Genomic DNA, 23,720 nt, shown 5'->3' on the forward strand with positions numbered 1-23,720 from the left:
CCGCTCCCCGCCACGGGAGCTCCAAGCCCTGCTTATGCAACAACAAAACTGTTTTAAGAACCTGTGAAGCCCCGTCCCCAAAGCAAACTGATATGGAATACAGATACTTGAAAAGCTGCAAAAGAGAGAGTAGCTGAAGCCTTGCTCACGACATCAGGGAATTGGTTCAAAAATGAAATTTCAATAATGAAAACTGACTTTTCTCCTTTCTTTTTTTTTAATTATTGGAAAAGACAGATAATGTGTTTAATTTGACCAATAAAAAGACATAAAAGTACACATTTTTAACATCAAAATAATTCACATTTTCATCACCGTTTCCCACAGAAAATAAAATTTCAACATTCTCCCAGATGACCGTGAAATATAGCTGGTCCCAATAATGGGCTGCACCAAAGCTATGGCAATTAGCAATTTTTCCATCCACTAGCCAAAAAGGAGAAAAATAAGGCAAAAGAAAAATGTCATTTGGCTGAACCTGGAATTCTTTTTTTTAATTATTTTCTGAAGAAAAAACACGTTAATTTTAAGTATATTACAAGGTATTTTTTGGCCTAAAAGAAAAAACTTTGTTTCTTTTTTGCTATTATTATTATTGCATGAGGGCAATTAAGAAAATGAAAACAGTATTTTAAAAGAAAAAAATTAAGGCTTAATTCTGAAAATGTTAAAACATTTTTATTTTTTGTTTATTTATGCAATACTATTTGCTGCACTCAGTTGACCTTTGTAAATAATTTCCGTTCATTCAAAACTGCATTTTTCAGCAAGCAAACTATTCAGAAAAAGAAAAGAGTAACTGCCTGTCTCTAATATGGCTAATAGATGGAGGGATGGGAACTGCCTTATCCTGCAAACTCCAGAAACCCATCTCTGCACTTTTCCAACCCAACAGGCAATGTGTTGGAAATTCCACCATGGAAAACTGTGGCATTTGCTCCATCCCTTTTTTCCATACTGTAAAACAATCTTTTGGATGCCTAGATAAGCTCAGAGCACATAGAAGAAAAAATAAATAATTCATCTTCAAAAAAGTAAAGGATCGATGTGAAAGAAAACCAAGTATAGCCAGTCAAAGCCCTCAGCTGCAATCAAACATTGTACTTTCAAAATCAGTGGCATTTGATGGAGAGAGAAAAAAATACATACATCAACTAGCTCACATCCTCTCCCTGTTTAAATAGTTGTTATTTAAGTGCGTTAAGATACAGATTTAAAAAAATATGAATATACATAAATCATAATGCAAAGTAAATATTAATGCACATAATGCTGCCACCATCCTTTGTTTCTGAATCGCCATCAGATTCAGAATAAAGTCATAACAGTGCTGGAAGGACAAGAGCAAAAAATTCCTGCCCGGTGAAGAGAAGCACCAGAAAATGTGCAGCTTCCCTGACAGAGAGTATTTAAAAGTCATTCTAAATTTCTCATCGCTTTCATATAGATATAACTCAAAATTACTTAAAACACTAGATCTTGATTCTGCTGCTGTTTACAAAACGTAAATCTATCGAAGCTGACAGAATTACTCTGGTTTAAAGCTGGAGGAATTGAGGAAGAATTTGGCATTTTGATTCAATCTTTAATGTGCAATTTACCTTTCACATATACAAAGCGTACTGGCTCTCAGGCAGAAGATAAGCATGTAATAAATCAGCTTACATTTTTTTCAGCTCTTACTCACAGTGGAATCCCCAAAATTCATTTTATTTTATCTTTTTCCCACTCTTCAGCTTTTTCTCTTTCATTTTCCTTCCTCCTCTTCAATCACCACAGGTTTGCATTTCTCATTTTCTATTTTACATCACTCCGCTTTGTTCTCTACAATGGAAAGACAGACAGGCAGAAAGAAAGGCAGACAGACAGACAGCAGGGAGAGAGGCACAGCCAGTCCAAGGTAACAATCTTGGACACCCACATTCTGGAGGATCTGTTTCTCTCTCAAAAACATTTTAACTTTATAAAGGGAAGGGAATCAAAACTCATTTGCATACGGGTTCATTCCATCTATTCAGCTCACATGTTTATAGCTCTGGAAAGTCCCTCTCTGATTCCCTGGTTGATAAAGAGCCAGGAAGGTAACGCAACAGCGGGGAGAGGTGAGAACTGTTTTGCTGACCTTGCAAGCGGGGCTTAAATGAAGCGCTCCATTCGCCTTGCTCGGAGGACCCAACTGGGAGATTTGGGTGCTTTTTATCCTTTAGGTTTCAAGGCTCAGACCCTGCATGTAGAGCTAAAGATTCGAGTCAGAGAAACCCCCACTCTTGCGCAGGAGGAAGCTCTGGTCAGGCGCTCAATACTTCAGCTTCCTGTCTGTACACTCCGCGGTCTAATCTGGGGAAATCCTGAAAACATTATCAGATGCATGATAAGCTCTTTAGCTTTCAAGTACATAGTGATTCAGTTTCGGTCAAAACCTCATTTGAATACAGTTTTAAAATCTAAATAAAAAGCAAGACCCCGATGGAGAAGAGATTAGACTTGTAGTCTAACATCACTGGTATCCAAAATAATGTGACTGATGTTGAAAACTAGCATAAACAAATCTACTTCTCCATACCTGCATCGAGATGCTCAGCATGTGTAATTCAAGCTTATTAAAAAGGAGTGGAATTATATGCCTGGTTAATTAAGTGCCTTTATTTATCCACAAACAAATAGCGCACCACAAGCAGCAGCACGGATTGCTTACACCATCCCAACATTGTTCACCACTGACTTGAGGCAGATTGTTTCTGAGAGAGAAGGATTGCTTGAAACTCTGGTTCCCCGCTCATCCCACAGGCTTCTCCGGCAAAGCTGGCAGGTGTGGCAATCCTTGTTTTGTTCAGTGTAGACATTTGTTTACTGGACATTAGACAGATGTTTCCAAACCCATTTCACAGCCACTCATCGCGGGCTAACAGCAGGCTCTGCTCTTTGATCTGTGGATTTAGCCCTGGAAAAGTAAATCTTCACCACCACAGTCTGACCTCCCAATATTTTCCAGTTCAGATGGGTACTGAATCGGGATTCACCCACAGGAAATCATTCCCACTCCACTGGTCTCCATCTCGGTCAGGCCAGGGAGCTTTTCTAGGATACCTTCCAAGAGGTTCTCCGTCACACACAACTTCTGAAGATCTTGGAAAAACTCATTCCATCTATGAGTCTGGAAGCAACTAGGAACATTTTCCAAAGTATTGCAGGTCTGCAAGCAGTCAGGGCTTAATCTGCTTTCCACTCCCAGAGCATAAAACATATCAAATGCTTTTCCTGAGAGCTATGATGCTTTCTGCTACACTCACTCTAAGGGTTACCACAAAAAACAAGCTCATGTATGGACCAGCTACTTTGGAGAAGAGGAAAATTGCGAAGATATTTATTGTTAATAACCACATTCCTTCAAGTCAGTACAAAGGCTCAGGTTGTCCATACTAAGGGCAAAAGTATGTAATATCTTTTGTTTCATCCCAAGATCTGGTTTACAGGTCTCCAACGACGCTGATACACAAGATACATTTCATAAGAGCAGAGGTTTCAGACAAAAAAACACTCATCATTTTAATATCCATTCTAAAATATATAACAGCAGCAATTAACACTGGAAGGCAAATCCAGTGACACTGAGTCCAGATCCAGGTGGGAAATAATCCTAAAGTTTCAAAAGCATCTAGAACTGGGATTTTGCTTTTCAACAGCATGAGAGACCTGGTGTTGGCTAATAAAATACCATGCTCTGAGATGCTGCCCTGGGTCAAGTTTGGGCACAGAGAAGCAAAGGCCTTAGTAAGGCTTATCAATAAGGATGCATAAATTAATTTGCATGAGTCATTGCACAGAAGAGAGGAACAGTCATATTTCAGGCTGGGATTCAGCTGTATTTGCAGTGCTCACTGGTGCAACTTTCAAAATGTATCCTCACTCTAGTCCCAGGTTTAAAAACCTCTTTGTAAAAGACAGTGAGCTACATTAATCTGTTCCCTGCTGACCAATACATCCTTGCTGGTTCTTTAAGCAAAGATTATTCAAGTTTCCTGGGTCCCAAAAGGTAGGTTTCATTATGTGCGTGTGTCACAGCTGGATAACCTAAAGCAGAAAGAAAGTAGCTCAACAACCTGAGTCCCATGGTGAGAGAATCCCATTCCTCAGTCCTCAGCACATCTTCCCAGCAAAAGCAAAAAAGCATCCAGTAAAGCCTAAACATGTACACAGGCCTTTAGAAAGGAAAGATGACAGGACAGGTTCTCCACGTTGCTTTGTAAAACAAAAGCAAAGACTAAAGGGGAGGGGAAAAAAAGCTTGTACACAGTGACTGATAAGAGAAGAGACAGACAATACACTGTGCACTGCTCTTGACAGCTGACATCAGTCAGGATGGTTATTATCATCTTAGCATCTCATCTGGAAAGTTTTGACTAACTGAATTTGTTTTTTGACAGGAAGTCTAGATCTTACCCTAATTCAGTGGTTGGAATTTCTTGAGGTGATGTTATGTCAGGCCAAACAAGGTAACACTACAGCCCCGAGTGCAGCACTATCAGAAACACAATGTGTGGTCGTGCAGTGCTTTCTAAAGGCATTAAATCACAGCCCAGGTGATGGTATCATCACCACCAGGTAGTTCCAGCTTCTCTGCTTTATTTACTGCTGTTCACTGTATTCTGTATAAATATAAAGAGCTGACTTCCTTCTGACACTGGGGAGGAAGGTCCTCCCAGAAGGGAGGATCTCTCCCAAGCCAGTTAACTTCTTTACAACAATATAAAACATGCAGGCATCAGAGATAAATCAGGTCCTGTATATAAAATATCTTTCACAAAAAATATAGCCTTCAGAAAGCACGGTAGACATATAGTCACTTCTTGCATGATTTTGTAAATCTTCCGTCCCTGCTTATAGCATTTCTTTGTGACAGACAGTGAAATAATACCGTGAGTTATGAATTTCAAGAGGACCGGAGCTTGGTTGCACTGAAAACCATGGCAAAATCCACATTACCTTTGAAGAAACTGGAATTTCTCCCTTAATACTGTTAAAAGAAAACTTTCACTTGGTTCCCCTTCAGATGAGTTCTGTGGGTCTTTTTCTGTTATATAGACCCTTATACAAATATATCACAGAACCACAGAATGGCAGGGGTTGGAATAGACCTCTGGAGATCATCTACTCCAACCCCTCTGCCAAAGCAGGTTCACCCAGAGCAGGTTGCACAGGAACGCATCCAGGCAGGTTTTGAATGTCTCCAGTGAAGGATACTCCTCAACCTCTCTGGGCAGCCTGTCAGTGCTCTGGCACCCTCAACGTAAAGAAGTTTTTCCCTATGTTCAAATGGAATTTCCTGTGTTCCAGTTTGTGCCTCTTGTCCTGTCGCACTATAAATATATATATTATTTTTTACTTTTCTGCATCTAGCTGTCAAAGTTCTTTAAGCTGAATTGACTCAGAAATTTTATGTGCTCTCCTACTGATTTCTGTCTCATTGCTTTAATTTCCAATACAACTGATTCAAAAGAGATTGGGCTGACAAAGAAACCTAGGAAATACTTTATAAATCATGCACCTTTCATATACCACTTTGCACATTTAAAAAGGCTATGGCCATATCGCAAGCCAGGTAGGATTTGATTAGCCGATTCTTATTTTGCACTGTGACAGGCATATAAATTGGGACACAGTGCTCCCACCTCTTATGCAAACAGCGAATTGCTGTCAGGCATGCTTGGGTAGCAGAGTAGAGAGGGAATGGCAGAAACAGCCCCTCTGTGTACTCCTGATGACCTGTGCAGCCTCCAGAAGCCACAGAGCTCTGCTCCTGGACAGGACACACAAAAGAGGAAGGAACGTGCCAAGACAGGAGAGCTGCAGCTACCCTCCATGACATGTTTGTCTAAACTGGGAAGCGTTCCCAGTAGGAAATGCCTGCAGAGATTCATACAGAGGCATTAACCTTCACCCCAGAGTCTGTTTGTGTACGTGAGTGCATGTACATGCACATATTTCTTATCCTGGAGGAAGAATTTTGCTCCGTAGTTGCACAGAGGGTTTGGATGTTACCAGAACAGCCCAGAGCCCCTGCAGCTTTGCTCAGGGTCTCCCACGAAAGCCAGTTTATCTGACCAAGTGTCTTAGAAACCCTGCCAGAGTTATTCTATTCAGCTTTATCATTCTCTTAATTATTTTGCTGTGACTGGCTTTAACATCTGCGAAAGCAAGACTGTGAGAGCCAGTACAACACAGTCAGACCCCACACAAACTACAGCGCACCCTCAGATCTGCTGTCGCACCTCCGTCCTGGCCTGCAGCACCTCTGCTGCCTCGCTCCTGCCTGAGAGCTGCTGCCAGTGATAAGCTCTGGTCTTGCGTGCACCCTGCGCTTGTGACAAATGGCTGTGGCCAAGATGAATGCAGCATTTCAACGGGTGAAAAAAATCTACTGCTGCCCTATCAGTCAGCTTGAGTGAAAATAAATGATGCAAAGTAGTATCAGGCAGCACAGTACAATTTCTGTAACAAGCTTCATAGATGGCTTCACTAGACGCTTTGCAGTCAGAAGTTAAAGAAAACAGGAAGGTTTCAAACGAGTCACGAAGGCAGGAAGTGAGTCAGCCCTGAGCAGGAGGGACAGCAAACAGCAACCCCTTCCACTGCAGACACGCAGCCATGGGACATGGACACGGACATCTAGAAACGGAGTGAATGAACCTGACAGCAGAGAGTGCCAGCAGGGCAAGAACAGAGAGGAAAAGGGACCCTGCTTCACTGACTACAGCCCAAAGGAGGAAAGATTTTCTCCATGCAGAAGAGTATCTTCTAACCAGTTTTCATTCTCTGTATAGAAACAGCCTAACTACCAAGCCACCAGCTCCTCCCCTCCCTGCCCAGGCACACCAAAGCCTCCTGCACAGTTCCGCTCAGAAAGAGTGGCTGAGAAGAGTCCTCCAGAATAACTCTGCTGGGATCAGGATTTCAAGTCCCCTCAAGCATCTTGAAATTCAAACACTGGCCTCTCACGCAGTCAGATAAGTACTGTGCTACTGGAAATAGAAACACCAACACCTCCTCCTCAGTTGCCATCCTACTCTGCCTACATCCCGCAGGAGAAGACATTGCTCTGAAAACAATGTCACGTCAGCCTCCACAGAACAAGGAGGCCAAGGAACATCTTAGCAGGGCTTAGGCATAAACAAGACTCTAGCTGCTTGCCTAGAAACAGGTGCTTATCAGAGAATTCATCTGGAGTAAACAGAAGAGCCATAAGCCATCAGTGCTACCACAGCTCAGCAGCATTATGGTAGGAGTTCTGAGGATCTGCATTTCGGGGATAGGTACACAAAAGGCACAGGTCCGTTTGCAGGTGCACCTCCAGGCACACAAATTACATCTAAAAATAGAACCTGGGTTCTGAAGTCACTCAGACAGCTTTGAAAATTATACTCTAGATATTTGACAGTACTGCCCATCACACAAAAATATTGCATTCCTGGTTGCAGCACCAGGAAACAACACTCACCCCTTCAGCCTGGACAGTCACACAAGCACTGAGATCCCAGGCTGGTAACAAATACCCACCAACTTTTGCAGGCTCCTAAACAGGGCAAAAGAGTTAAAGAATTAGCTGTTTCACAGGCGGCACAACAGGTTCCTAATATGTTGGCCTCTCTTTCAAGCACACTTTTGAAGCTATTAGGAGGACAAATCATTTTTTGCTCTCTGTATTAATTGGAAAAATAGGATGCTAGTTCCAACTGAAAAAAAAAACCTAAAATCTGGAGGATGGGCAGAACTGGCTCAGTTCCAGTGCTAGAAAAGGCCCTTGCCCCTCTGCTTCGTCTGACAATAATTTTCTATAAAGCAGCAAACTGTAGCAAAAGACTTAAGAGTCACAGCACGGCCACATACACCAGGTTGGTGAGCCAGGACACAACTGAAGTAGAGTATGAGCTTCCTCGAGGCAATTAGATTGCAATGCAAAGTATTTCCAGATCCTTCCTAGTTTCAAAAGAAACTCAGAATAAGGCGTGGGAAGATGGGCACGGAAGAACAAAACACTTCAGAGCAAGGTTTACTAACACTGAAAGAAGCTGTTGAGAACTTCTTATCTGAAAAAAAAAAGACTGGGGCAAGACTGGGTAGAAGGTAAAAAGCAAAATCCAGTACCTGGTTGCAACTTGCAAGTTTTGAACATCTTCCAGTAGAACAATTATTCTTAGAAAAGTGCTGTGCTGTTGGAAACAATTTCCCACAGGAATGTTTCCATTTTCTTTTTTTTTTTAATCTCACACGTGCTTTGATAGGTCAGCATGCTTCTGGAACCAGGGCACGTTGCATGTACAAAATGAACCTCATTCCTAAATGTTAGAGAATTAGATTTTTTAAGTCAGCTTTTTAATTAGAAGTCTTGATTTCATAAGAATGGGACACTTTAACTGACAATTTTAAATATCTTAAAAGAATGTGTAAGTTCCTTCACAAAATCCAGGAAATGAAATATAGTAGGCTCTACTCCAAGCATAGGATCACACAGCTGCTAAAAAAACCTCTCAAAGTTTGTGTATTTTTTAAGAAGGAAGGTGATGAGCAAGGACTAGACAATACCTAAACAGCCTTAAGAAGAAAACTGTATAGACAAAGCTTTCAAGCTGATAAGAGGTTGAGAGCAAAGAAACCGTCATTCATTGTTTGCTGCTGGGTTATGTTTGGACAAACAGAAATTGGTAAATTCCCTGAAAATAAACAGAATCCATCACAGAGAATCACAACTGCTTTCTCCTGCCTGGAGTTTCCACAAGCAGTGGGTACAAAGAACTCCAATTTTGGCTAATCAGATTTTAAAAGGAGGTTGCTACCATGCTGAATGAAATGCAAAACCCTCTGAACTAATAAATTCTGGGAGCACCTTGTATTTGAGTAAGGAACAAGACGATAGGTTAGCTGAACATGATGTCAGTTTATTGATTCCTGAAGCTGGAACAGTTTTGCTTACCTGGCTTACAGAAAACTGAAGCCAAACAATAACTGATTCAAGCTTGATTTTTTTTTTTTTTCTTGTTCCAAAACTGAGTCATAGAGACTTTGCAGAACTGAGCTATAACAACAGCCAAAAAAAATATTCCTGTTGAGGAAACAGTTCTGTTGAAAGCTGATATCCCCTGATGGGGACATCCCAGCACAGAGGGTGTTTGTGCCTGCTGAGATCTGCTGCGTGCCGCAGCCCATCCCTCTCGAGCCGGATGATTCATCAGTGCATGGAGCAGCCGTTTTATCACGGCCCTGCAGAAGTATTCAGCGCTGCTCTTCAGACCCCAGCAGGGACCTGTCCACCACACAGACTTCTCACACCTGCCCGAGCTGCCTCAGAAGGAAGGCGGGCCACGTTATTCACCTCGCAGGCTGGAGAACTGCCTGTTGCTCTGGAGAGGAGTAAGGGCATGCAAGGCCCCACAGTTGGGATTTCCCCGCAACAGTCCCAGGGACATCCCCTGCAGCAGGGACAGGCACGCGTTGGTTTTGTGTCTCTGTGGATGGAGGGGAGTTTACCAGAGAGGGAAGACCAGGATGACTTGCACTTCATGTCCCCAGGAACTCTGCTTGCTCTCCCCTGTGCTCCCACTGAGGCACAGCTCATCTCGCCATCTTCTGAGGCGTACGCTTGCACTGCAGCCGGAAAAAAACTCTGTGGGAAATGTGAACGTTTCCAGGGATTTTTGCTTAAGCCCATTAATATCCAGTATCCCAGCTGGCTATTTATGAAAGATTAACAGCAGCATCTTGGTTGGATGTCAGAAGAAATTTGAGCAGCAGCAGCGGAGAGAAAAGTGACAGAGAAATATTAAAAGGCACTCTCTGTCGTTACACAGAAATCACACTGTCACCGTTCACAAGGAAATATGTTTGGTTGCTTTTTGAAGAAAGGGTCAGCCTCTGCCCTCTGGTAAAACAAGGGTCTATAATTCAGGATCAAGGAGAATTCTCCTTATTGGCATCCACGTCACACACACAGGCTGCCGTGGCCGCAGGAAGCAATGGCCGTGGACGCGCAGGGGAGCCCTGCTGAGGGCTGCGCTGCATGGCGGGCCGGGCACAGGGAGCAGCGATGGACGCAGGAGCCGTGCGACCAAGGCCCCGCACGCGCTGAGGCCTCACAGACACAGCCCCACAACGGGAGGAATTTAGAAAAAGCTTATTTCTGTCCTCCCTTTTCCTGCTATCCAGCGGCAGGGCTCCCTCCAGTGGCTCAGCTTGGCAGGAACGGCTGCCTGACAGCCAGGAGTCCCCCGGGCTGCCCAGAGTCTCCAGAGCCACCGCCTCCTGCCACCAGCTCCCCCCGGGCTCAGTACTGGCGTGCCGCTTCCTATCCCCGGCTCCGTCAGCCGCCTGTACCCCTCCTCACACCAAGAGCTGTCAGCTACATCCTTCCCCTCTCATCCTTCCACAGCACCCACGCTGAAGCCCCTCAGAGACCACTACCGAGATCTCTGGATCCTTCCACAACCATCCTGTGTGACCATTCATAGTGCTAACGCCCTCTCTCACTGGTGGAATATGTTATCCTCAAGTAATCCAAATCATGTCATCTGCCTTTTGTCCTCATCCTTCAAAGCTGCCACCCTGACTTTTCTGTTTTTACTCAGGGTCTGGCTCTGCCTTGCTTGAACGGCAACGCAGCAAGTTCAACACCTCTCCAGATGGCAAACGCCTCGTGACTCCTGTGTCGATCCACAGAGTCATGACATTATAGGAATTGCAAACAATTATTTTTGCGTTAAGTACATAGAAACGTGCCCATATTTAAATTCATATTAGTTTCTATATCCTCAGGTGAAGACTGGACCGGCACAATGCTGAGCTCATGATCATCACTGCAGTAACGAGGGCCCGGCTTTCCCCGCAGGTGGCAGTCTGGCAGGAGGGGTCTTTCCTCCAGAAGGGCAGCCTTGTCCCTTGTGCAACCACAGTAAAGGGCCACCCGTTCCAAAGGGATGAGGTCTGTCTCTCCTGCCAGCATCAGGAGCTCCCACCTCATGGCTGTGGTGAGGAAAGCCTAGTTCTCCGACTCCTACCAAGGGGCTGCCTGTCCCAGTGCTGGCACGGCCCCTCACTGTTGGTGTGGAGACATCCAACTCTGCCTCCACACGTGAAGTTCTCCCCATGGGCTTTCCCACCACACCTGCAATACCAAATCTGAGAACTTTGACTAGTTTTCAACCCACAGCAGGCAACAGGTGAAAAGGCACCAGGGAAATGGCAGGTCCCACCAGTACTGCTCAGCTACACTCGCTCTGCAGAGACTTCACACAGCAGTTTGGTTTTTGAGACATGACAGTTTGACTACTTTATGAAGGACTAAAGGTAGGATTCCCAAAGTGGTGCTAAAGCACAATTCAGGAGAATTCAGTCCTACATGAGCGCTACACGCCTTGAAGGTACTGGCAACGCTGAGGCTGCAGTCCCAGAGGAAACACCCAGGAGCCACCTTGCCACTGGTGCAGCCAGACACTAAGGGGCAAAAAGGCCAGAGTGCGAGGGAGGAGAGCCACAGAGCTATAGTGTGTAAGCCATGAGGCTCTACAGGTCTGGAAGGAGGCAAAAGGGAGTTTGGATGTGTCCACATAAGCTGCAATTATCCCCTCCTGACCACAGCACTTTTGAAATTCCTAACTGTCATTACTCAGTGCTCTCTGAAATTTTGTCCGAGTTAGGAAAGAGCAGGAGATGCAGGACCTAGTCTCTAGGAAAAACTGGAGCAGATCACACAAAGTTGTTGAGGACTCACATAAAGGTAGGGCTCAGCCGAGGCTGCAGTGCTGTGAAAGGCTGGACTTACAGCATGCACCCAAGTGTCATTTTTAATTGTGCTGATGATTACCTCTGGACTGCTGGGCAGAAGAAATGAGGTCAAATTTACCTTCAGAGCTGCCCCAACCATGCCTTTATTTTTTTCTGCAGGACCTTGTCTCAAGTTGGAAATACGCTCTTGCCACAAAGAGAGGCTGTCTGACAGTTCATCTCCAAAAGACGTTTTTATCAAGGAGGCTCAGGTTTAATTGTGAAATGAAACCAAATGCATATACCTGAAGCCAAACCAAAGGCCTAAATGTAAAAGGTTCTTTCCTAAATGTTTAAATAGCTCAAAAACAGCTGTTTGTCAGTGATTTACTCCAGAGTTGTCTTCCAAAGGAAAATATTCAACCCCAAAATACCACAATTGCGAGCTGAAGCGTGAATGCCATCTACACTGGGCACTGCTGCCAGAACATGCCTCAATGGTATGGCAAGGTAATAAAGGTTTTCCTCAGGTCAGAAATCAGTGTTTTCTGGGACATTCTGTTGGCTGTTTTAAGATCTGTGAAGCTTATAGCTGGGATAGAGATAATTTTCTTCACAGTAGCCAGTATGGGGCTATGTTTTGGACAGTGTTGATAATAGAGGCATGTCTTTGCTATCGCTGAGCAGTGCTTACACAGCATCAAGGTCTTTTCTGCTCCTCACACCGCCCCATCGCTGGGGGGAGTGAGTGAGCAGCTGCATGGTACATAGGTCCCAGCTGGGGTTAAACAACAACAGTCCTTTTAGGCATCCAACACAGGGCTTGAAGGGTTCAAGATAACGACAGATTTGGTTGGAATGTGCTAGGAAGAATTTATAGCTGTTATTGCTGTTTGGCTATTAATCAGCAGGCTCCTGTTCTTGCCATGGGGCTTGCTTACCTTACTGTATATTAGAGTCTAGTGCTTGTCAGTGGCTGCTTTTTGCTTTCGCTGCTTGCTGTACTGCCTGTCACCTTACTCTGCTGTGCCTGGGAATGTTCTGATAACAGTGATGGCGATGCGCCTGGGCTGACAGATGGCCAGGGCATTGCTGCTGTGTCTGTGCTGCTGTACTGGACAGGCTGGAACTCCAGTGTGAACTTGAGGTGAAGGGACTGGGACCTGTGGATGAGTCCACGTGAGAGCAGGACACCCCAAAGCATCTGTGGCCATGGTTGTGTCTGTGCTGCAGCAGGCCTACCTCTGAAGGGTTTGTGGCCCACAGATAAGTCCATGTTGGAGGCCAACCTCTGTGGCTGTGGATAAGTCCATGCTGCAGCAGGTACACCTTGAAGCATCAGTGGCTGTGCCTGAGGTGATGCTAGAGCACCTCAAAGTGCGTGGCCATGGATAAGCCCACAACAGAGCAGGTACACTCCTGGAGGGACTGTAGCCATGGGTAAGGCCAAGTTGGAGGAGATTTACTTCTGAAGGGACTGCAGCTGGGGTTAAGGTCACTCTGGATCTAGAAGTTGAATTTAAGATACAATGAAGGAAATGTCACCAAGAAGGATATACCTCTGCACACATCTTATCTATCACCCTGCATCATTATGGCTGTTCTTTGAATCTTCAGTGTCCCATGCAAAAAAGCTTTCCTTCCCCTCTTTCAAATCCATTTGTGTTTAGCTACACCAATCATTATACCATCTCAAAGGAAGCATCTCTAATTCCACCTTAAGTAACCGAAAAATAATATGAGAAAAATAATTCCATCACAAAATGGTACCTCCATCTTACTGATCTTAAATGTCCTCAGAAACTCTTAAGACAAGTTTAGCATCTCAGTGATATCCTTGCAGACTGGATCTTAGATCTTTTTCAGTGCTATGTAAATCATCATTACTAGTTATAACAAGACCAAACCAAGTCTGATCTTGTTCCTGGTTTAAACTTTTACAAAGTTAGTATTTGGGATGGGTTCATGTCACTTCAGGTGGTCGTACCTGATATAGACCCTTAAGCAAAGGAGTCAGATCTACAGGAAAAATACTGACTCAGAACAGTTTTTGAAGCAAACGTATACTTTATAAACTCCAAGCTCTTCCCTCTTCCAGTCTTTACAAGTTCTCAGTTTTGTCCCTTGACTAATAGAAAGGGGAATCACTTCTACTGACGCAATTCACTTAAACTGGCTATGTGATACAGAGGGACTTAAAAGATGCTTTTACCCATTGGCTACATATTTTGAGCAGAAGTACTCAAAGGAAGCCCAGCCTGAGCCACTGGAGACCAACATCGGAAGGCATCCAAAGGCTCCACCTTCCATACAACTTACAGAAATAATTTGTCTAGCACAAAAATTCAAACACAATATGTAGAGCTAGAAGTATGCCTTCAGCTCCACAAACCTCCCTCCAACTTCATTAACTGAGAGAGATTACCTCATCTGTTAGAAAAGCACAGAACACCCACCCCAGTAAGTTGTTTGCACACTCCTTTTTCTTTCTGGCATTCTTCACAATCCAACTGCAGGAAAATAGACGTTAGGGCCATTTTAGAACTTTTCCCTCTAATTTTGTAGATCATTCGAGCACAACAGGCCCACCATGCTTTTAACTTCTCCCAAACTGTAGTTAGAAGTAAATTTATCAATTATGCTTTTCTTACATGCTTTGCAAAGTTATACGTAAAAACACATGCTTGCACAGTCAGATCCCAAACAACCAGTTACTAAATATATACTAAGTATATATTGTATATATAAACTGTATATAAACCTCATTATAGACATGTTGATCTGATCAGTGCCTGTGTCTCTTGGAGCGCAGTGAGCACTACTTCAGAGTAGTTAGAGGGACATTATTGCATTTCTATGCAGTACTTCACTAATGCTAATTAAACTACAGCGAAACTAAAAGTTACAAGATTCATGGCTTTGCTAACCCTAGAGAGACCAATTGCCTCCAGGCTTCTAATTTCTGTTCTTTTTAAACAACAAAAGATAAAAATGCCCTTGGCTGATATACTATTCCCTGTAGTCACAGAGTAAAGGCACACTGAATTCCTTAGTGCTGACTCTTATCCTCCATTTCACATTAATGAAGCAATGAAACCCATTACAGATGCCTGCACTGCGCATGATGTACCAAAGGCAAACATCATCACACCACAGCTGTCAGGTTGCGGGAGCGAGAAGCCATAATACATGCTGTTACCATGGTGCCACCCGCTGCCAGATCATTACAAATAGGATGAATTATCTGATGCGCATTGAAGTAATTTTACTCAGCCTGCTAAGAGATTATTTTTATATGAATCTCCAAGTTCTCCTTACAGAAATTCAGGTTAGGGTTTAAAAGGATTCTCACAGCCAGAACACTGTCAAAGAAGATGCTTTTCAGAGTGATAACCAACTAAAAAGGTACCTGCTCTGTGTACTTGGTTACAATCCGGATTTCCCAGTCATGGCACACAGTTACACTAGCCTATTAAGGCTTGTTCAAACTGAGAACAAGCCACCAAGCAAGCATTCATTTTCATCACAGCCATGCATTTAAAGTCCCAAATATCTCAGATCTTCGCAGGAAGCAAAAACTGATCAAGCAAGTAAACCAAAACATTACAAGCAGTTTTAAATAGGACTTCTGTTGTGCAGGTTAGTGCTCAGACACCATTTTGAACTCAAGCTGCATCTATTCCTGACAATACCACAACAGAAAATACAACTTGATAAATATAAAAGCTGCGTATGTCATACCAACATTTAAACAGTTAAGGAAGTTGATTTTTCAGTCACCAGTAGAAGGCAGTGTTAGCACCTAACTGAAATGGCAAGAAAGTGCAAAATTCCCAGCGACCAGGCTCTCTGCATCTCAGGAAGGCAGCAATTCATGGGCTGACACCGGCTGGTTTTGCAGCTCAGAGGCTGAAAGAGTTTGCATTTTCTAGATAGGAGACTATGCTTCTGTGGCTGGGATCTCCTTGAGTGAGATCTCCTTGAGAGCAGGCAGCAAGCTCAGTCCACAGGCTGAGAATCTCATCACAGCTGTGCTCTCATGCAGGTCACAGGAACATGCATTTCCCTTTAACCCCAGCCAGCTGAGTTGAAAAGTACATGAAATGGGGGAAATAAAAGCCAGCTGAAACAAATGGATCTTTCTGATGAACATTTACAGAAGAAAGCTTTGTAAAAGCAAAAACTTGGACCTGCATTAACCAGAAATCCCAATGGGAACACGAAGCCCCAAATACACTAGGTACACTACTGTAGGAAATAAAGATATTCCCAGTCACCTAAAATTTGGTGCTGAGAATTAATATCTAACCAAACTTGAAATTAATTTCATCATTCATCTGCTGTAGAGACTTAACTCCAGGTTTTGTCACACATGTGTCTGAAATTGGACATTAGCATTTATTTATTTTTAGTCTTTTAAACCAAGAGGATCATGGCCAACATTTTAAAAAGCTAATCAGTCTTTAAACACTAAATATTAATTAGCTCTAATGGTAATAAAAATAAAACTGTTTTTTTTTGCCTTGTGTTGCTGAATGCAGATTCATAGCCCATACACAAGATTTCTAGCAACATTCCTGTTCTGGGCTACATGATGAAACATACCTTTTTGATCTCAACTATTTACAGATAAAATCCTGAAAACCTTGCTTGCTTCTTACTCAGACCTAACTTTGACTGCCTTGCATTGCTTGCCAGCAGCTATGAGAGACAGCATTTGTAGAAAATCAGAGGAAACACCCAAAAAAGGATCCTACAGAATATGTTCCTCTGCATCCAAAACACCCATAATTTCACAAAAAAAAAAAAAAAAGAAAATTGGGGGTGGGTGAAGGAAAGGACATAAAACCTATGACTGTTTCTTTTTCCCTAGACTTTGAAATTATTTAAGTAAAATAAATTACACTAGTGTGAACTCATTTAGTTTACTCCAGCATTATTACCTTGTGTTCTACACCCCAGCAGCACTCATTCTCATGCAGACAGACCAACAGTATTCCCGAGTCTCTGACTCACACTGTACTTTCTGCACACACATTCCACTGTCCCCACAAGTAACAAGTTTTTGGGCTTCAAGATTAAAGTCTATCAGTACCAAGAGGCCTATCTGAATCATCTAATTATCACCTTTACAAACATTATACAAATGCATGTTCATTTTGGTATGAAACCCAACCAGCAAGCATGTTTTAGTGTTTGATATGTGTGCATGTATACACACATGTGGACATGGCACAAAAAGCTTTTCTTCCTGGAGCTTCAAATAATAGATCTAATGTGCTTGATCACAGTGACTATTATAATTAACCCAAAATAATTTTTTACCATTATAAACTTCTGTAACACATACAAAGCACTAGTGTCTCTCTCCAGAAGAGCTGTTTGTACAAAGAGTTACAACCTACATTTATGTTGATTTAGCGTAATGTCCTTATGGTACCTCATACCACATTACCTGGTGTTTTGCATGCCAATGACTATTTTTACTTGTGTGGCTGCATAATAAGCAGCCACGAGATGGCACTGTATAACCAGTTTCAGTGCCTTAGTCACAGGCGTTTTTCTATAAAATTGCGCTCAAACGGTTTTCTCCCAGCTCATTTGAGCTGGTAAACAAGAAGTCAAAGGAAGATGCATTTTGTCACTTTCTTTTATAACTATGGCTTAACTCCCGTGGCTGGTAGACTATACCCATCAAACTTCAATCGCAGCTGAAATGGCCAAATTATTTCAGTATCAAAAACTATTAAAATGCAATTAAGGATCAGCCAAAACCCGAAATCTCTATATAGAATTTCCTTAAATGTATCTTTTTCTTCTGTTTAGTTTGATATTCCCCTGAATTCTTTGAAGTTTCCAACCAAAGACAAGAAACTAAAGATAAATTAAGGACCAGGTATTGTATAATTCATTACAGTTTAACATTTTAACTGATACCCTGACAAGTTTGTGGGAGAAACAGAATGAAAGTCTGTTTTCACTTCATCAGATGCCTGATAATTCAGAAATAGCAACACCAACTTGATTGAAGGTCAGAATTTGCAACAGGCCAATTCCCAAAAGGCCCATCTATCTCCTGGTAATTAAAAAGCATTAAGTAAGTGAAACATGCCTTGAGGAAACATCCAAAACTAGGAAACAGTGAAAAATAGGTATTCTGTGCTTGGCCTGTTACCCTTTTCAAGACTAGAAGGCGCCTTCATTACTATGCCATCAGAGCAGGGCAACTGCATTCCCTTCAGCACCTGCAAACCAGACACCCTATCGGAAAAGACAAGGGCTCCTTTGCTGCCTGCAATTTTAGTTTTCCTAGAAACGATGGCATGGAAGGAGTACCCCAGGCCAAATTAACCCCATTCCTTAGCTAGAGCATTTTCATCTTTTAGTCAGCTTACCATCATTAAAGCATATTTCTTACTTCAGACACTACTGTAAGTGTGAGCTGAAAAGCTGGTCTTGCCACTGCCTGCCCTTATGTAGGCTCACATTATGCTAATGGTGAATCTGAGATGATAATTCCTCCTGTTCAGAGCTCAGGTGCATTTTGGAAGAACTGAAAGGCCTTCTACCTTAACAGATGCCCAGAACATAGGCACAGCATTGTGATTCATGTTAAGGATGAACTAAAAGGCAGCTCAGGCTACTGTAATCTGACTAGATCAGATCACTTGCCCAGGAACTATAAAAGCAGTTTAACTTAAGTCAGTTGTAGAGGTCAGCCTTCACTTTATGTGATTAAGAACTGGAGTTGAGGCCATTACAATGCAAGAGAAGATTATTGAACTTGTGTGCTTATAATTTGAAGGATTGAGTTCCACCAGCCTTTCCTCACAGAGCACAGACAGTATCCAGCAGCAAGCGCCACATAATGCTGTGACAAATAGAAGCAGTCTACAGCTGCATAAGAATCCAACATAGAATTGTCTAGGTCAGAAGAAACCTTTAAGATCATCAAGTCCAACCATCAACCTAACACTGCCAAAGCCACCACTAAGCCATGTCACTCAGCACCACATCTACACGTCTTTTAAATACCTCTAGGGACAGTGATTCCACTACTTCCCTGGGGAGCCTCATCCAATGCTTGACAACCTTTTCAGAGAAGAAATTTTTCCTAATATCCAATCTAAACCTCCCCGGCACAACTTGAGGCCGTTTCCTCTTCTCCAACTAACAACCAATAGGACAAGAGACCAACCCCAACCTCCCTACACCCCCCTTTCAGGCAGTTGTAGAGAGCGATAAGGTCTCCCCTCAGCCTCCTTTTCTCCAGGCTAAACAACCCCAGTTCCCTCAGGTGCTCCTCAGACTTGTGCTCCAGACCCCTCACCAGCTCCATGAGCCTTCTCTGGACATGCTCCAGCACCTCAATATCTTTCTTGTAGCGAGGGGCCCAAAACTGAACACAGCATTCAAGGTGTGGCCTCACCAGTGCTGAGCACAGGGGGACGATCACTGCTCTCATCCTGCTGGCCACACTATTCCTGTACCATCTGTACATCATGTACCATCTTAGACAGCCACTGTGAAGATCAAACAGGTTCAAGAACAGAAGAATTCCAGAAGAGTACTAGCTCTAGCACTAATTTACACCAGATATCCTTTATCCATTAAACATCCAAGGGTTTAAAACTAATCTGTATAAGTTATGTACACAGTGAGGTCAGAAGTACCTCTTAACCTATCATGACCAAGTAGTCTAATCAGCAGATACCAAGTTCTCAATATGGTTCACAACAGTGAATTAGTCTTGCTTAGAAGCTTATCCAGGCTCTGCTTTAATTGCTTGTCAGATAGTGCTTTGAAAGGGAGACTATTTTACTACCTACATCTCAGGTCTACTGAAAATAGACAAGTCACTATTATACAGATTAGATTACCCTTTATTAAAACACAAAACCACATGAAATTTGAACTCAATAGAAGCTTCAGAATATGCATTAAGGGTCATAATTCGGAGGTGGCATGTCAGTGATCTCATCCAGGGTAGCAAGGAACTCAGCAGTTGACTGTAGCAAGTCTGAAAGTTAGAAATAGAGTAAATTAGTTTCTCATGAAACCCAGAATTTATACTCTCCAACATAAGCTAGGTCTCAGTGGATTAGCAGAAGCCTCTTGAATGACTAAGGGGAATACTGTTTGATTGCATAAGCAAGTTCCACCTAGCTGACCAGTTAGCAATGCACTGCAAGAGATTGTTCAGCAACATCACTTTGAGACCACTACCTGTACTAGTGGGGTTGACTGGTTAGATTCAGCTTAACTATATATTAAAAGCTGTTTGATACTAGTGTGCTATTCTGGTAGTTAGGGCAGCAGTGGCAGTTCACCACTGCAGCCAACTAGCTTCCCTCCCAAACCACTAATGAGCACTGTTATGTACTGAAACTCATGCTAAAGTCTCCACTTACTAGACTCCCATGAAATCTCTTCAATCTTCACAGGTGAAGGAACCATGTTCACAAGTCTGTCATATGTCCTTTCAAATATCATGAGGGGAACACCACGCAGGTCGATGTTGCTTATTTTGTGCTCTTCAGGAAGATCAAAACTCTCAAAGTCTGTTTGAGAAAGACACTAGTTTAGCAACAGTGTACAGTAGCAGTAGCCTGGGAAGCTGCAAATTCTCCTAGATTAAATGAAGTAGGAGCAGGTCCAAAACAACACAATCCAACAGTCCCCTCTTATGGGGTATTTACTTGCAATTACACCTTAGTTGTCCATAAAATTCCATGCACCAACACTTATCAAAAGACTAAGCTGCATAACAACTACTAATGTAAAGCAGGAGATTTTAGTAATTTCTTTCCAATCACTATAGTAAGTCAACTTCATCAAGCACTGCATGTGTATTTCACCAACACTGTAGTCATCTTTGGTATAGCAGTTTTTGCACACTCACTTCCACATGAACTGGATGGTTTAAGGACACGCTTTGAAGGACTGAGATAGAAGAAGATTGAAGATCTGCAACAGGCTGTGCTAAGAACAGCTTTACAAGTTTCATCTTCGAACTCTTACATCATGCAGCAGTAGGAATCTCTTCAGTTACAATTTACCATCTTGGCATAGAGTCTTAAGAGAAGTCTACTCTTCAGTACTCCTTTGAATACTTGTCTACTAGTTGCCATTTAATTAAGAGGCTATAGCATTGTTACTTGGAAGTGGTTGCCTGCCACCATAATAATGGACTCAGACTACTACATAACTGGAGCACAGCTATTGCAGTTAGAAGTGTTTGCACCAGAATAAGATGGTATTTCAGACATAGCAAGCACCCTTGTCCTAGGAAGGACTCCAGAGAAATGCTATGGTGGCTTGTTTGCCACAATAGCTTGCCCAAAGTCTTACAGTGTCCATACTCATGAAAGCCTGATTATTTATTTTAATAGTTACACCAGTAGTTCTTACCTTGAGGATCAAAAGGAAACATATTTTCTATTTCTGGCCAGTCTTCTTCAGCCACTGCATCACAGCTTTCTAATCCAGCAGTCTTTTCAGTAATCTTAAAAAGGGAAAGCCACATTATTTGACTTACTGTAGTACCTTTGCAGGGGTTTTCCTGTGCTATACTGGTCTACAGACAAGAATGCCTGCCATAGAATTCAGGTATAACTAAGGACTGTAATACCTTCAACACAAATAAGCTAGAGATGGGCAAGTGCTCCAGTTGAGTTCATGTAGTGCAGTACATGTGGTGACAACAAATCACTGCACTAGAACATTTAGGTTCATAATATTAAACTCCTGATATTTAACATACAAACAAGACATTAACTCAGACTGTTTAGAGCCACTTCTTTGCCATTTTGGGCCCCCTAAGCTGTTGTATTCCCTGTACCTATGTAAGTGTACTGGTTTCAGCTAGGATAGAATTATTTTTCTTCTTAGTAGCTCATATGATGCCATGTTTTGGATTCATAATGAAAACAGCATCGATAACAGTTGTTTTAGCTGTTGCTGAACACTGTTTACACAGCATCAAGGTCTTTTCTGCTTCTCATGATCCCACCAGCAAGTAGGCTGGGGGTACAAAAGATGTTGGGAGGAGGCACAGCCAGGACAGCTGACCCCAACTGCTGAAAAGGAATATTCCCTACAGTACCATGCTGAGCAATGAAAACTGGTGGGCAAGTTCACTAGGGCTGCCATTGCTCAGGGACTGGCAAGGCATCAGTCAACTGGTGGTGAGAAGCTGGTTTTGTTTTTCTTGGAGATTTTTAGTTATTAAATTGTCTTAATCTCAACCCATGAGTTCTCTCACTTTTACCTTTCCAGTTCTCTCCCCTGTCCCACTGAGGGGGGAGTGAGCAAGCAGCTGTGTGGTGCTTAGCTGCCTTAAGCCACAACAGTAGGTAAACTATGTATTTCTCCACCCTCTCCCCCATAGAAGTGTCTTGTACTCACTTTGTTTGCAGTGCAAGGCTGATTTTTCTGTATTATCTTTTCCGTCTTGCTTGTGACTTCTTTAGTTCTATTAACATTTCCAAGAGCCTTTCTCACAGACCGAGATGTGGCTGGAGTTGTACTGAGGGTTTTTTTAGGAAGTGGAGTGTTAACTTGCACTCTTTCAGATAAGACTTTTGCTGGAGAGTGAGGGGAAGAAAAAAGCAAACTTTAGCACCATATCAACCTAAAGTTTGTTTCAGTAAGTACATGTGGTGGAAAACTAGTTGTCATAAGTGGTGAACAACAATTTTTATAACTGGAACATAAGTCCCTTCTATGACAAAAGCACAAAGTTATTTTCATAGTAATTCAGAGTTCAGCAAAACTAGTTAGACAAGTAGGTATAAGAACAGAAAACTATAACTGTTCAAAAAAGTGACTAACAAATATGATTTATACACATCACTCGATCCCTTACTGGCTTAGGGCAGCATATACGCACAAGATCCTGAAGGGAGCCTTAGCTGATTCTTAGTAGCACCAACTTCACCATTCTCCTTATCAATAAGGATCAGTGTTGCCATCTTCAGGTTGATAAGACCACTCTGGAAAGCCCATACAGGAAAAAGAGGAAATCATTCTTGTCATTTCTTCCACCACAGCACACTTTTTAAACAAACCACATTAAAGACAACATAGCTGCTAGTGCTGGTCCCTAGAGGAGGGGGAACAAACCTATATTTCACACCATTTCATAGCAGCTTAGCTACAGACTCTTATGTTTGAAGGCATTATTAATGAATGTGGTAGGCTCATATTCCCAAAGGATCTTGTATCAGTTTGGGAAAGTAGCAAGGTCTCACTGGCAATCCTACACAGGAAGATCTAATACTTTTGGTTTGTTTTGTCACCTCTTTGTAGTGTTTAACTGTTTCCTCAGTATAAGAAAAGAACATCTCCTAGGTTAGCAACGCAGCCCTTAGCTCAACTTGTAGCACTTGAACAGTCAAGAGTAATACCAGCTATTTTACTAGCAGAAACATCTTTTTACCAGAAAAAGAAACCATTAGAGGACACCCTATATAAATAGATTACTCCACTACTGTTTTCCAGCCCCATCTGAGACAAACAGATCAGAGCATTCCCTTGCACTGCTAAGAGCAGCCAGGCGCTCTAGAGCTTATCACTGCCATTACATAGCTAGGCAAGTGATTCCTCGTTCACGAGAAGTCTACAGAAGAAGCTGCTTTTAATTAGTATAGCTTGAAGTCAAAAGCTTAGCCACAGAGTCAAAGAAAGGCTGACAGCCGCAGATCTCAGCACTCCCCTTGTTTAAGCCCCCTTCTGCTCACAGCTCCAGGAGCCCTCTCCCCCTGCACCCCAAGGAGAACCAGGTCGAACCAGGTCACACCAGCCGCCCCCTCCACCCCCACCCAGCTACACTTACCCGGGCGAGAACTCACCTCAGGGACTACCGGCAGCTCCAAGCGATGAGACAGGACAACAGCACCCACAAAAATGAGAATTCGGGTCGCTCCAAGCGGCGTAAGGGACGAGCAGAGCTACAGAGCCCCCACCTC

General features: G+C 42.8%; 1 protein-coding gene across 1 annotated transcript; it reads right to left on the reverse strand.

Moving 5' to 3' along the window:
* Positions 1-19,619: 19,619 nt before the first annotated feature.
* On the reverse strand, positions 19,620-22,738 carry PTTG1 (pituitary tumor-transforming 1). The gene is made up of 5 exons (XM_009879802.1): positions 22,643-22,738; positions 22,159-22,337; positions 21,163-21,244; positions 20,163-20,312; positions 19,620-19,771 (listed from the first exon to the last, which is right to left on the reverse strand). The coding sequence occupies exons 1-5, from the start codon at positions 22,722-22,724 to the stop codon at positions 19,692-19,694; spliced, it is 573 nt and encodes a 190-aa protein (XP_009878104.1). The 5' UTR covers positions 22,725-22,738; the 3' UTR covers positions 19,620-19,691.
* Positions 22,739-23,720: the final 982 nt, after the last annotated feature.

The sequence above is a fragment of the Charadrius vociferus genome, unplaced genomic scaffold (genome assembly GCF_000708025.1).
Source record: "Charadrius vociferus isolate BGI_N301 unplaced genomic scaffold, ASM70802v2 scaffold212, whole genome shotgun sequence".
Lineage (NCBI taxonomy): Eukaryota > Metazoa > Chordata > Aves > Charadriiformes > Charadriidae > Charadrius > Charadrius vociferus.